Raw genomic sequence first — 14,907 nt, 5'->3', positions numbered from 1 at the left:
TTGGGGCCTGGCAAGGAAGGAACCTTTCTCCAATATTTGCCTACAAATTTTCACTAAAATACTTGGGCAAGTCACTTTATCTCTCTAAGGTGTTCCTTTGTTTGTAAAATTGGAGTAATCGTGCATAGCTTACAGAGTTGCTGTGAGGATATATGTGAATTGCATAGAGTGTGTACTCAATAAATGATAATAACTGTCACTAACGTTTTATAGGTCCTTCAGAACTTAGATACATGAATCTCTCTAGTTCAGGAAAAACCCTTGATAAAGACTTAACTTGATTCTTCCTGTACTGATTGGTCTCAGTCTCCCCGTTTGAAAAATGTTACGTTAGATTAGCATTAAGTTGACATTCCATTGACTAAAGCTGGCCTAAAGATATGTCTTGTTTGACCTACATAGGACTTAAAGAAGAAAACTGAGCCAACATTTGAAAATTAAGATGTTTTAAAAAGAAATCTAGTTTTCCAGCTTCTCTTGAAAAATCAGAAGATATGGCAATCCGGAGCCCACGTTCCTGCCTGGCAACAATCCACTAGGGCCAAAAGGAAGCTACCTTCTTAGGTAGGGCATGCATTCTCAGTTTTCCAGGGCTCCTCTGGCCTTCTTTACTCATTTATATGATCTGCTTGGCCCTGTAGGTATTTCCACTTGTGCCCCTCTGGGCAGCTGGAAACTGTCCATGCTTGGCACAGAGCAGTCACTTAATTATTGAGTCAGTGAATCACCTACCGTGTCTGCCTACCACTCTTTCTTATCTGGCCATAAAAAGAAATCCAAGTTTGTAGTTATTTGTGGTAGTTACTGAATATCTGATTTTCACTTTGGGAAGTGAATTGAACAAGTCCTTTCTGTCAGTCAGAATAAACTAGGTTAGGCTGCGGTAGCAAACAATCCCCACATCTCAGTGGCTTAAAACAATACAGGTTTATTTTTTGCTTACTCACACAAACCTAGACACAAAATGAAAATTCTCTCCTGTTTTCACATGCATGGAGACAGACATGAGTGCACAGGTATATACAGAATCACACGTCAAATAAATACCCTGGAACATGAACTCATGCAAAAATCTATTTAGATACTGGTTAACTTAAACTGCACAACTTTCTCTTTGTTGGGGATTTTAAAAGGTCCCAGGATCCGAGGAAGGTAAAAGAATATCCCCCTTCAGCCAAGGAAATGGCCATGCTACAAAAGGAGCCAAAAGCTAACAAAGCACCTGAAAGCTTTAAAACAAGCCTGAAGCTTGTGCTACATTAAATTCCATGCATAAATCTGTAAGTAAAATACCAAATATGCAATGCCTGCAGGCTGTTGCCCCCCTACCCCAGTGAGGCCTCCACCTCTGGGCTTCTAGCTCAGGAGGGAGATGGATCCCAGATGCCCAATATGTAGAGCCACGGAGGGGGCTGGACTGGGTCAGAGAGAGGGGACAACAGGCTGGAATCCTCCTTCTTCAGCAGGAGCTACAGACAGGAAGGAAGGGGGCAGGACCAGGTCACATCTATTTCCCCTCCCAGCAAACCCTCTCGTTTTACCCCATCTAATCCAGGCCCATCTTTCTTCACCTGGATTATAGCAAACACTTCCTCCTCACTGATTTTCCCACTTCTAGTCTTGCCTCATCCAATCCCTCCATCACAGCCACCATACGTGTCTTTCTAAAGCTCAGGGATTCAGAATATGTCCCTTACTCAGAAACATTCCCTTGCTCCCCTTCATGTACAGGTGCTTGTCTAGATGCCCAAGCCTGGCATGCCAGACCTCCATGATCAGAAGCCCCTCCATACTCATCTGCTTCTGTTCCAGCAGTCCCTCCAGTCCCACACAGCATGTCCAATCCACCATTTTGGACAAGAGAAATCTCAGCCTTCCCTCTCTGTCCCCATAGGTGTTTCTCATGCCTCAAGATTCCTCTAGTTCTCTCCAGGTTTGTCACTGAGCTTTCTGAAGGCATCCAGGTTTCCCAAATAGAATGGAAGCTCCTTGAAGGCAGTTATCAAATCTCCTTCCAGGCCAGACCCTTGTTACCTCTTCAGTCCCTCTCCAGACTTCAGCAGGCAGTTTGGGTCCAGAGAAAAAACCTTGGCTGGAGTCAGGAGAACAGGCTTTGCCACTGTCTTGCTATATGCACTCAGGCAAGTCCCTGCCTCTCTCAGGGCCTCACTTTCCTTGACATCAGGGCACTGGACATTTGCTTTTGAGTACAAAAAGGATAAAACAGATTCACTGAATAACTCTCAACTGTAATCCCAGGGGCTAGGTTGAAAAGCTTGGGGCCTGGGCCTGGGATCTTGAACTTCCTGATCTATTTGGTTAGTCCCTGCTTACTCCAGTACCTCCATTTCTCAGTCATGCCTATCCCATCCCCTCCTTTTAAGGAACAGGTTACCTGGTGGGCCACAGGGGTGGCGCAGGGAAATCCAGGCATGGTTGGAAGGACCAGAAGGGGTCAGGCGGGGAGCCTGAAACGAATCTTTCAGTCCCATAAGAGCCTCGGCTGCCTCCCACTGCAGCTGCCACTCTGAGGGGTCAGAGGTCCAGTCCAGGCGAGAGGCTCTGGGGGCCTGCAAAGGAAAGAGAGAGAAGCAGACTGGGAATCCCCACTTCTGCCCACCCTCCAGGTGCTCCCTCTGCCCCTGGTTACTTCATTATCCCCTACTCTTCCCTTCCCCAAGCTCAACTTCCTCCCAGGGTCCTGGGTCCCAATTCTTCCCCAGGACCTGTGGCTGCAGCAGAAGCGGGTCTGGGGTGCCACAGGGCTGAAGTTTCAGAGTCGAGCATCTGGAAATAAGGAGAAAAGATGCCAGGGGGATTAAACATGGACAGACAGGTACACATGGAAACAGGGGCAGGATTTTGCTATGTTCTGATCTGGGAATCTGAGTGCCTGCTGGGTCATTAGGCTTTGTGGCCTTGGGCAAGTCCCTTCCTCTGTTATGGCCTGCTTTGTTTTCTGTAAAATGAAAATATCTGTCAGCTTCTTCCTACCAGGGCTACTGTGAGGATTATGGGAAATAATTGGTGTCCGCTAAAAAAAAAAACCTGACAAAACATCTAGAGGGATTGAGGTGACTGTTCCTGCCCTACCAGAGTCTGGTTTCCTTCCCTCCTAGTTCCCCAATCGCTATGGAACTTGAGGAGCAGCTTGGCTCACCTTTAGGAAGCTTTCTCTAATGGCCTTTGGCCTCTCTTCTAGGCCTCTGAGGCTCTTAGCAGCATGTCGTCCCCCCCCCCGCCCCCCCACCCCACCCCCACTTCAGCAGGCAGTTCAACCCTATCTTATCTGTTTAAGTGGATTTAATAGCCACTACTTGTTTAAGGCCAGGGCTTGTGCTAGGTGTATTCCATATATTATTGCTAATTCTCATTATTACCAAGAAGTAGTAGTGTCTCTGATTTACTGACAGAAAAAAAGGCTTAGAGAGGTAAAGATACTTGTACAAAGGTTCACAGCTAGGCAATGGCAGACCTAGGAGAGCTCTGCCTCACCCATTAGTCTGTGACCTTTTCTTCTTCTTTATCTACTACGGTATCCAGCACAGGGTTAGGCACATCATAAACACATATCTTTTTCTCCCTACTCACGTGTGGGGCAGGGTAGAGGGCCCTTGGGATTCTCCAGAAAGAGGAGCCATCAGTATTGGGCGAGATCCTGAGCAGGCTGGGAGGGGCCCATGAGAGGGCAGCCAGAGGGCAGTGCCACGGTCAAAGCCTAACGAGGGTAAGAGAATGCAGAGCGTATGCAGAAGTCATGGCTTGTCTTCCCTCTTCCTACCCTGTATCTTTTTCCTCTTGTCTTTCTGATACAGTGGTACCTAGTCATTCACATCTCTCTTGAATTAACGTTGAATTCATCTTACCAGGGAAAGGATGCAGAGGGACAGCAGGTTCTTGGCACAGCAAGCGGCACACCACTGGGGTTGGTACGGAAAGGCCTGGAGGCAGCCAGTGTCCAGTGGCCAAAGGGCCTGGAGGCACTGGAGTCCGGGGCAAAGGCAAGGCTTCTGGGGGACAGCTGAGCAGCAGAGGCCCCTGGGAGTTCTCCTGCAGGGGGCATAGGTTGGAGTCAGGTACAAGGCTGGAGAAGGAATGGGTATGTTCCAGGATGTAGGTAGGACCCCAAAACTTTAGAGCTTGAAGGGCCATAAAATCCCACCGCTTCATTTTGTCCATGGAATAGAAGTGATTTGCCCAAGATGACACAGCAATTCAGGGCTGGACCTAGAACCCAGGTGCTGAAGGCATACAGGAAGGGATCTGGGCAGGGGCTAAGACAGGGGTCCCCTCAGGGCCCAGTTTTTCCTTACCTTCTCAGGGGGTGTCAGTGCCAGTGGGACTGCCCTATGGGGAGTCTGAGGCTGGGGTGCTATGTTCTCCTTTGCAGCTGTGAGAGACCAGGGAGAGCTTTGGTGAGCTCTTTCTCCTGAGGGCCATCCCACTCCAACCCCAAACTGAATTATCTCTCTCGGTCCCATTTCTACCCACAGACCTCACCGCATCCTCCCAACACTTAATCCCTACTCATAGTTGGGGAGGGTGAGGCCCAGAGAATAGAAACACCTTGCCCCAGGTCGCGCACCAATTCAGTGGCAGGACTGGGACTCTTTTTCCTACTTAGGCTTTCCCTGCCCACATTCCTGCCCTGGCCCTGGCCAGAGACACTCACGGTGGAGCCTTGGTTGAGTGACTCCCTTCTTGACACTGCCGGGAGCTTTGGGAGGAGCCGCCCCTTTCCTCATCTGCCCCCGAGCCAGGTGCCGCTTCAGCTGCGCCTCCTCCTGCCTACGCTGGGCCACCTGGGCAGCCATGACTCTTCGGCGCTCCCTAAAGAGGGGGTGGCGAGTCAGAAGGCAGGTCAGCCGCCTTTCGGATGAGGCCCATCCTCTCCCTTCCCTGGATCTCATACTCACAAGACGAGGACACATTTGTGACACTTGCAAGCCTGAAAGAGGCAGAGGCGCTTGTGGCCCTTGAGGTGGGCAGTGACACCGTGACTGCGGCAGCGGGCGCACGTTGGAGAGCGACTGACAACTCTCCTGGGGACGAGCTCCCCGCCCTGGGGGGCTCTAGTCTCACCCCCTGTGGCAGAGTCTGAGGGGCAGTGGTGGACAGCAGGCATTTCATTGGGTTCCATGTATCTAGGGGCAGGAGTGGGGGGTCAGGGTGGACACGTGGGCCCTCTCCTGACCAGCCCTCTTGCCTCTGGGAGGCCACGCCTGAAGGATTTTTCCATTTCGCTCACTCCTGGACTCAGCTGTCACCCTTGAGTCTCCCCTGGCTTTCTCCTTCTTCACTTTCCTCAGGCATCATCTTTCCCAAGAACCTCTCTCTTTCCTTTCTTGTGTATCTTTCGATCCAAACATTATTCTCCGCTCACATGTTCCTTTCCAGGCAGAAATCCCAGTTTGGGGCATGCTCGCGCACTCTCACGCCCTCTGCAGCAGTTCTTACACCCGCCTTCCACCAACACCCCATTCCCACAGTTTCCCCGGCATTCTCTTCAACAATTATCATCCCTCCCTCCTGCATTTATCCAATTCCCACACATAACATTTATGCTCCCCTTTCAATTCTTAGCCTCACGTATGCCCTGCAATTCGATTTCTCCCCCGCAGCCCTTTTAATCAGACCACTCCCTTGCACCTCAGTAACATGAAAGTGAGGATCCCTTGCCTCACTTTCAAGAATTATTTTCATTCCTTCAGCAAAGGTTTACTGAGCCCCTTCCATGTGCCAGGCCCTGATCGAGGCCCAAAGCCCCCTCCCCACGGCCCAAATTCCTCTCTTGCACCCACACGCCTTCCAAACTAAGGCAATCCCGCGCCGTCGCTGCGCCTGGCCTTTACGCGCCTTCGCCCATTCCCAACAAGCAGCCTCGAACCGCGCCCGCCACACCTCCCCGTGCATCTGTTCCTCGCGTGCACCCCCTTCTGCAGCTGTCCCCGCGGCCTCGCCCTGCTCCAGGGTCCCAGGGAGGGCTCGGGGCTCGGGGAGCGCGCCCAGGAGCCTCGGTGGGGGATGGGCGAAGGGGCCGCGAGGACCGTTAGTGGGGAGGCGACCGTTGTCTGGGGCAGGGAGTCCAGCGCAAGACAGGGAGGGGAAGGGACGGGAGGGGCGGGGTCGCGTTCGCGTCGTCAGCCGCGGTTACCACAGCCTCGAGCGAAGTCAGACTCAGGATGAGGCGAAAGAAGGTGGTGGGGCAGTGGGGTGAGGAATGGCCTCGCTCGCGCCACTTTTCCCGCCCCTTCTTACAAGGACCAATGAGCTTCAAGCGGCGCCTTCTGCCGCCGAGGCGAGCGACCAGTGCGCTTCAAGATCCTTCACTGACGGCCCGCCCCTTTACCTCCGGCCCGCTTCTCCTCGCGCCAGACTATCAGGCCAGCCAATAGAGCGTCGAGTTGAGTCTCGCGACACTTCTCCCTCCTTGTGTGATTTGCCTTCCCAGACTGTTCTTTCCCTTTTTGGGGAGGTGGCCAATGGGGCGTCGAGTAACGCTTCCAGGACGAGGCTGGCCCTGCCCCCCCAGGAACGGCTGCCCGGCCCGCCCTCCCGCGCACGCGCAGTCTCGCCCTCCGGCCAGCACTGCAGGGACGGCGCCTCTTGAGCGTTTGTCTTCGACTCTGCGCGGGCGGTTACTCTTTGCTGTGTGGATGCCCGTGCTTTCGCACTTCTCTCCCGCTGCCCAACTCCCGATCTACCTTTCTCCTTTTATGTTCCCTGTGCTGTGATATCCCTGTTTCCTTCCTGGGTCCCACCTTCTCACGCTGAGCCCCATTCCTTGTGTCTCTTATCGTCCGCGCTGGTGCTGATTTTCCTAACTCTGACATTTTCCGTCTCTGAGAGCCTCTCTCTCTCTGCCTGTTCATCCTGCTGATTTTCGGAACCTCTTTCTCCACGTGCCTCATTCCCTCATAGCCTGGACCCCTGCCCCTCCCATCCTCCTCTTCGCTTCCCGAGACGCTTCTGTGGTTTTTCTGTCTTTTTAGCCTTTTCCACCGTCTGTGTTCATCTTCCTCCCGGATTGCACCCCATTCTCGGTGCTCCACTCTCTAATTGTAGCCTTCTCTGTGCATCTCTACTAGACCCATCTCACGGTTTCCCTCCCCATTCTCTGTGGTGTCCCCTTTTCTCTATGCATTCTGCCCTGTCTCCTTTTCTCTCTTTGAGCCTCTAAGATTGTCTCCTCTCTCCCCTGAGAACCCGGTCCTTGTGCCCCACTCCTCATTTTTCTGCCGCTCCCGATTGTGCTTTCTCTGCTCCCTGCAAAGTTCCATTCCAACAGTTTGCTCCTCCTTGTCTGTGTGGTTTCTCTTTTGTAGGGATAGCATCGCCTCTGACCACCACTCCATCCCTTTTTCCTTGAGGATTTCATTCCACTCTTTTCTGGTTGTGTCTGTGCTTGTTCTCAGATTGCTGGGTCCCGTTGTTTTGCGTTCCCAGGCAGGTGTGTGCCATCTTCTCTGCTTGGTCCAACTCCTTTGTTTGATCCTTTGTCAGCCTTCATTTCCCCTTCCTGTGTCCCATCTTTTCTGCTGGTCTTGGCCTCTTAGTTTGCCGCAGATTTCTGGATTACGGATCCTGTGTCAGGTATTCTGGACAGAGAAGTGTGGCAGAAGTGACCTCTAGCTGGACTGCTGTGCAGGGGGGCAGTACTAGACGAAGTTGGAAAGATTGTTGGGGGCCAGTCTGGGGGAGGAAGGGTGAGGATGTGTGGAATGCTTTAATGCCAGCTGAAGCAATTGACATTAAACCTTTAGGTAGTGGAGAGAGAGATGGGGGACCAACATTTTTGGAGAGCTTAGCTCTTGCCTGGCACTTTATACTAATAATCTTATTAATTTTCAACAATGACTCTATGGGATATATTACTAATATATTTTATAAATGAGTTCAATAAGATGCACAAGATTACACAGCTAGACAATGGAGAGGTAAAGATTCCAGCGTTGGTCTGTCTTTGAGTCCAAAGTCTATCAACTTTGTACAACCTACAGTGTTTTAGTTATTTCCAGTAATCCCCAGTTCCCCACTTTTATTCTCTAACTGTTGCATAGGCACTCATTTCAGGTGGTTAATGCATATCTTTTAGTTTGTGTGTGTTCTTGCAAGATGTGCGGTGTTTTATGTGCATGATGCTTCAATTTATGCGAATGACATTATTTAGTATTTAAAATAATCAGCACTGTTTTTATGATCCATCCAGTGCATGTGATGCGTACATCTAACCAGTTGCTTCTAACTGCTGCATGCTATTCCATGGTGTGCATCCCCTGCGTGTCGCATGTTCACTAGGTCTCAGGGAGGGACGCCCACATTGCCTTCAGCTCACTGTCACCATAATAATGCTACATTCTCATGTGTTCCTTTGTAGTTGAAGGTGGAAATCTCTGTTATGTGTACCTAGGATATACCAGAGATGGCTCTTTGTAAGCCTAATTTGACTAAGTATTGCCAGACTCCTCCCCACAATGAATGATGCTTTGGGTCTGAGACACTGTTCAGAACTCCTCCCTTCCTCAGGGTCCAGAAGAGGACCCTATCCCTGGCCCCGACTACCCCATGAGCAGCAGTGCACAAGGGTCTCTGTAGCCCCACAGTCCTACCAATGCTCATAGTTTTCCAGCTTTCTGATCCCTCGCCAGTCTGATAGATGCACATTTGGATACACTGTATTTCTCTGATTATTGTCGAGCTGGGGTGTTTCTTCGTATGCTTATTAGACTTTGTTTTTTTTTTGTTGTTGTTTGTTTTGTTTTGTTTTGCGGTACGCAGGCCTCTCACTGTTGTGGCCTCTCCTGTTGCGGAGCACAGGCTCCGGACGCACAGGCTCAGCAGCCATGGCTCACGGGCCTAGCCGCTCCGCGGTATGTGGGATCTTCCCGGACCGGGGCACGAACCCGTGTCCCCTGCATCGGCAGGCGGACTCTCAACCACTGTGCCACCAGGGAAGCCCCCTGGTTTGTTTTTGAGATTGCTTCTTCATATGCTTGGTCCATTCCCCTGCTGGGGTTGCTCTCTTTTTCTTGTCAATTTGCCTGAGATCCTTGACCATTCTCGTTTTAAGACTTTGTATGCGCTCTTATGCCAATTTTGGCACTTCATATTATTTTAGAAACTTATCCACTTCATCTGGGTTTTCAAGTTTATAAATGTAGAGTTGTTAATGACACTTTTATTATTCTTAGAACATGTGATGCCTGTTAATTTTTATTTTTCATTCTGTATTTTATTTGCATCTTTTTTTCTTGATTAGAGTTGCCAGAGAATTATCTTAGTAATATTGTCAAAGAATGAATATTAGTCTTTTGTAATACTTTTTTGTTGTTTTCTATTCCATTGATTTCTGTCATCATCTTTATTTCTGTCCCTTTTTGGGGGATGCTTTGTGGTCTCATATAACTTCTTGAGTTAATTCATAAACATTTTGTAATTCTTCTTGTTTCCTGATAAATGTATTTAAATTATAAATTTACTTCTGAATATTGATTTAGAAATCAGAGTCCCAAATTTTGATGTGTATTTTAAAAAACTTTTGATGTTGAAATGATTATTGGCTTACAAGAAGTTGCAAAAATTTTAGAGTCCCTTAAACCCTTCTTCCAGTTCCCCATAGGGACATTCTGTATAACTGTAGTATATGAGCAGGAAATTGACATTGGTATATTACTCTTAACTAACTTACAGGCCTTATTCAGTTTTCATCAGATTTTACATGCACGTGTGTGTGTGTGACATGTAGTATGTTTGCTATTATTCAGTTCTAAATACTTTTTAATTTCTTTCTCGAGTCAAGGGTTATTTAGTAATATGTTGGTTAACTCCTACACACACATTTGTTGTTCTGACCTCATTGTCTCTGGATGGAGAATAGCCTGTATGATAGTGATCCTTTGAATAAGCCAGCGTCCTCTGCTCAGCACCATGTCCAGTGGCAGAACCTAAGCAGGAGAGTGAAGAGTCAGGATTTGAGAAGCTAATGTGGGTTCGGGTTAGGTTGGAAGAGAGACTATGGAGATGGGAAGACCTGTGTCCCTGAAGGGCTCAGGGAGCCTATGTTAATGAAAATGATAATCAACTTTCTGCTCCAGAAACAGTGACCCAGAGGCTGACAAGAACTGAGCTTGAGACCTAGATTGAAATTGGTTCCAGACCGAGGCCCAGCATCCAGGACCCAGACACAGGACCATGGGACCTCAGCATTTGAGCCCCGTGCAGCTGCTCTGTCTCCTAGGGGCCATTTCCACTCTGCCTTGTATGTCCTTTGTGGCTGGACCCTTAGGGACCCTCTTGGCTGGGATGGGAGGACTGGATTCATGTCACTGGGGGAAGGAAAGCTGCATATCTGGGTCCCTCGGGAGACAGGGTCTGTGGAGGCTGAGCTCTTGATTGGCGGTTCGGGGCTGAGAAGGCAATGTGAGGGGCAGGTGACTGGAAGAACATTCTCTCTTTAGGGGCTGGAGCTCTTTTGTGTTATGAAGCAACATCTTCCCTCTTCAGAGCTGTTGATCTCCATAGCTGGCAATGGCTTCTGATGAGGAGCATGGTGTGTAAACTGAATGAGGGCTGTGAGGAGACGCTGGTGTTCATCGAGACAGGTGAACAGGGGTGACTTTGCGACATTTTGTTTGCTTGGTCTTCTGACCCCACCTCCATTCCTAGCACCCAGGGACTCTGGACTTGAGTTCCAGATATCTACCCCATTATATGTTTGGGAGGAGAGGGGCAGGACCCAGCTGGTTGTGGTGTGGACTGGATAAGAGGACACAATGGAGGTGGACAGATCCCAGGAGGAGAGGGGGACTCTGGGAGAGAAGACAAGTTTGGGATACAAGGGAGAGAGGCGCAGACGGGCTCCTGTGGGGAGCAGAGTGAGGAGAGACAGATGAGACGTGGGAAATCTGAGTGGTGAGAGGACAGTGGGGGAGGGGCAAAGTTGGTGATGGGGCAGCAGGAAGAGCAGGGCGTGGGCTGGGAGCTTGAACTGAGTGTGGCCAGCGACACTGATCAGAGCTCTCCAATCTTCTGCCCCACAGGGACCAGAAGGGGAATTGTGGGTTTTAAAGGCTGCAGCCCAGCTTCATCTTACCCCCCGCAAGTCTCCTACCTCGTTTCGCCGCCCGGATTGTCCATTGCCTCCTATAGCCGTGTCTGCCGGACATACCTCTGCAATAACCTCACCAACATGGATCCTTTTGTGAAACTCAAGGCCAAGGCTCCTAAGACTTTAGCATCTTCTTCCCATAGTTGCCCAACCTGTGTGGGCGAGCACTCCAAGGACTGCCTCCCAAATTTTGTCACCACCGAGGCTTGCCCCAACAATGCTACTGAGTGTTACAGTTCCACCTTAAAATTTCAGGCAGGTGAGAGAAGAGAAACTTTCTTTCTCAGATGCCTGCTCTAGGCCTGCTGCCTTCCCGTCTCTGAGGGAGGTGGGTGGGACTGAGGTCCCATGGTCCTGTGTCTGGGTCCTGGGGGATGGGGGTTGTGGCACATAATTCCAAGGAGGAGGGGAGAAGGTGCCTGGTACCTGAGTGTTTGGTGGGAGAGCAGGGGTCCTGGTTTGTGAGGGGTGTCTGGAAGGAGGGGTAGGATGTTTGAGTCTTGAAAGTGTCTCTGACTCCTTGCTCTCTTCCTTACAGGGAATCTCAATACCACCTTCCTCCTCATGGGCTGTGCTCGTGAAAACACCGATATTTTATCCCACTTTCACCATATTGGCAGCATCAGAGTGACTGAGGCCATCAACATCTTAGAGAAGGCCCAGTTTGCTGGTGCAGAGCCCTCTAGTGGGAGACCTGCTTGGGGCATCCTCTTAGGCCTTCTGTTTGCCTTCAGGGACTGACGATCTAGCTGGACCAAACACCCCTACCCCTTCACATAGTGAAATAAAGTTACGGAGTTGCCTTTCTGCCTTGTCCTGTGGTCCATGAGGGTTGTGGAGGCGTGAAAGGTCTGAGGAGGGCCAGACGTGTCCAGGGAGGCGGAGGGGAGGGGCAGGTAATGGGCAGTGCTCACTGTGAAGTGCGCAGGGGGCTTGGGGAGGAGGATCATTGGCAAAGTGACAGAATCATGCCCAGCAAGCAGGAGAAACCTAAACACTCCCCTTCGCCGCCGCCTCCTGAGGACGTGAGTTCTAGCCTGGGTTCAGCCATTGACTTGGAGATCCTGGCCAAACCTTCTCCCTTTTTGGGCTTCCATTTCCTCCCCTTTAACATGAAGGCCTTGTAGGGAAGTCATAGGGATTATAAATTCAATTTGAGTGAAGTTTAAAACCATATATTTTATGATAAAGCACCTTTAACTTAAGATGGCCAGAGCACTGACACTGATATGATATATTTGCTGTAAAGAGAATTATGAGAGTTTTATTTTTCTGATATTAAAAGTTACTTAATGAAGACTTGTTTCCATTAAAAAAAATAAAATGAAGGCCTTATGAATTAGAAGCGTGGCTCATTGGTATGAGTCAGATACTGTGGTAGTATCTGGCTAGGGTTTTTTTGTTTGTTGTGTTTTGCTTTTGGTGCAAAAAATTTATTAAATGAAAATGGACGTGGATACAAAGGGCATGTGGTACGTGAGTGAGACATGTTCTGAGCCAGCCAGACTCAAGGTTGCAAGGCCACTTTTTTTCCAGCTTTACTGAGGTATAATTGACAAAATTGCAATATAGTTAAAGTGTACAGCATGATGATGTGATATATGTATACATCGTAAAAGGATTCCTACCACTGAGTTAGCTAACACATTCGTCACCTCACATACGTACCCTTTTCTTTCTTCTGATGAGAACACAAGTTCTATTCTCTTAGCAAATTGCAGTTATATAATACAGTATTATCAACTATAGTCAACATGTTATACATTAGATCCTCAGACCCTATTCATCTTATAACTGAAAGTTTGTACTCTTTTACCAACTTTTCCCTATTTTCCCCCAACCGTAGCCCCTGGCAACTATTTTTTGAATCTCTGTTTCTATGAGTTCAACTTTTTTTTTTTTTTTTTTGTGGTATGCGGGCCTCTCACTGTTGTGGCCTCTCCCGTTGCAGAGCACAGGCTCCGGACGCGCAGGTTCAGCGGCCATGGCTCGTGGGCCCAGCCGCTCCGCGGCATGTGGGATCTTCCCGGACAGGGGCACGAACCCGTGTCCCCTGCATCGGCAGGCGGACTCTCAACCACTGCGCCACCAGGGAAGCCCTCCAAGGCCCGTTCTTGACCATGGTGTGTGCTGCCTCTGGGCACACTGTCCTGTTGGTGAGGCTGTGTCTTGCCGTGTGACAGGGAATGGTCTTGGGCCCAGTCTGAGCTCTGAGCCTGTCTGAGCCTTCCTGTGTGTGTCTGGAGCCAACTCCAGTTCTAACCTTGGCTAATGATGATGTCTATGGCAGAGAAGATGATGAGTTTGGGGGTCTCTGGGCCTGGGGGCTATGTCAGTTTCTTTTCTGCACAGGAAATTCCCAAAGGTCCTCACTTGGATTGACACATACTCCTAATCCAGAAAGAACTGCGTGTGTGCCTCTGCCTGAGGCTTGTAGCATCTCTGTTGGTCTGTCAGTGTTTCTCCAGCCTGATGAGATCTGCAAATAATGTGACCCCCTAGGGAACCCAGGTGACAGCACTTCCTTCTCCCAAGTGAAGGTTAGGCTGTCCAAAGCCAACCCAGGGCCCCTTAGTCCTAGGAGTAGGAGTCAAGAAGTTAGGTCCTAGGGCAGTCAGGCTGAGGCAGGTGGACTGACAACAAATGGATGAGCGGATTGAATGAAGGATGGTGGGACAGGGCTGTTTGGAGCTGTACTGCACCCCTCCTCCAGGCATTCCCCACTATGGGGCACCCCTTCCTCCTTCCTTTCCCTGACTCACCCCTAAACTTCCTTTTTGGACAACAGCTTCTAAACCTTTTCCTCATTACCGTCGCAAGAGTGTCAGAGACTTGGGACTTCTTAACGCATCCCAGTGGGTAAGACTCTGCGCTTCCACTGCAGGGGGAACAGGTTCGATCCCTGGTCGGGGAACTAAGATTCCCTCATGCCCCAGTGTGGCCAAAAAAAAAAGGTGACTCATACCTGAAAATCGCGCTTGAACCATTTCCCACCTTAGAAACACCGAGGGCAGGAGTTGCCCACGGTCACACAGTGAGTCCGGAGCCGGAAGAGGAATCCTGGTCCGGGACACTCACATTCTGGACTCCCCTCCCAAGATGGTACTGGGATGTCTGATAGTCTCTCTGCTGGGTGTGGTATTTCCCTCTCACATCACCCGCTTCTCTCAGTGGATTATCCCCGCACGCCCGCCCCACAGGGCGGCAATGAGCCAGTCTACGGGCTCCCCTACTTCCTGTGGCAGGACGTCAGTCCACTCGGTCCCCAGTTTCCCATAGGATGTCTAAAGTACCTTCAGGGCTGCTGCCCACCCCCGCCCGCTCACCTCTGGCTTTGTCTTTTAGCCACCGTCGGCGCCTACGGCTCTTGGACCCCTCTTGGGCCCTTTTCGCGGTCGGGGCCCCACGGACCAAGGCGGTTCTGTCCCCCTAGCTTACTCCATCAATCCTATGTGGTCCCCGATCCCGGGGCTAATTCCAGAGGCCAGGGCCGAATCCAGTCGCCAGTCCCGGCCCCTAGGGCCAATCCTTGCTATCGGGCCCCCAACACCACCCAGTCCCGGACTTGCTCCTCTCTGGGTCGCGCCCCAAGAGCAATCCGGGCTTCACTCCATTGCGGGGCCCCGCCCCCCATGGCTAAGGACTGAGGCCTGGCCCCGCCCCCTTACGCGCATCGAACAGACCACGGACCAACAACAAATGCAGCCCTGGAGGCGGCAAAAGCGTCTTTCTGGCCAAACTAGTGGGGAGTCCCGCGGGGGTCTCTCCAGCGGGGAAGCCTGGGTCTTTTCACGTGTTGG

At 50.5% G+C, this 14,907-nt stretch overlaps 2 protein-coding genes across 3 annotated transcripts; one reads left to right on the top strand and one right to left on the bottom strand.

The window, feature by feature from the left end:
- Positions 1–1,422: 1,422 nt before the first annotated feature.
- On the bottom strand, positions 1,423–5,140 carry DMRTC2 (DMRT like family C2). The gene is made up of 8 exons (XM_059999335.1): positions 4,917–5,140; positions 4,673–4,830; positions 4,314–4,390; positions 3,867–4,047; positions 3,592–3,718; positions 2,727–2,787; positions 2,396–2,570; positions 1,423–1,469 (listed from the first exon to the last, which is right to left on the bottom strand). The coding sequence occupies exons 1-8, from the start codon at positions 5,138–5,140 to the stop codon at positions 1,423–1,425; spliced, it is 1,050 nt and encodes a 349-aa protein (XP_059855318.1).
- A 5,051-nt stretch (positions 5,141–10,191) lies between these two features.
- Positions 10,192–11,848, top strand: LYPD4 (LY6/PLAUR domain containing 4). Of its 2 annotated transcripts, XM_059999889.1 has the most exons (4): positions 10,192–10,258; positions 10,458–10,601; positions 11,040–11,366; positions 11,646–11,848. In XM_059999889.1, the coding sequence occupies exons 1-4, from the start codon at positions 10,192–10,194 to the stop codon at positions 11,846–11,848; spliced, it is 741 nt and encodes a 246-aa protein (XP_059855872.1). The 2 variants fall into 2 exon arrangements, with proteins under 2 accessions (XP_059855872.1, XP_059855873.1); XM_059999890.1 differs by lacking the exon at positions 10,458–10,601 and having other exon boundaries at positions 10,192–10,269; positions 11,015–11,366.
- The last annotated feature ends 3,059 nt before the right edge of the window (positions 11,849–14,907 follow it).

Source organism: Delphinus delphis, chromosome 20 (assembly GCF_949987515.2).
Source record: "Delphinus delphis chromosome 20, mDelDel1.2, whole genome shotgun sequence".
Classification (NCBI taxonomy): domain Eukaryota; kingdom Metazoa; phylum Chordata; class Mammalia; order Artiodactyla; family Delphinidae; genus Delphinus; species Delphinus delphis.
Note: the sequence above shows the minus strand (reverse complement) of the source record. Positions and strands in the feature narration are given on the sequence as shown.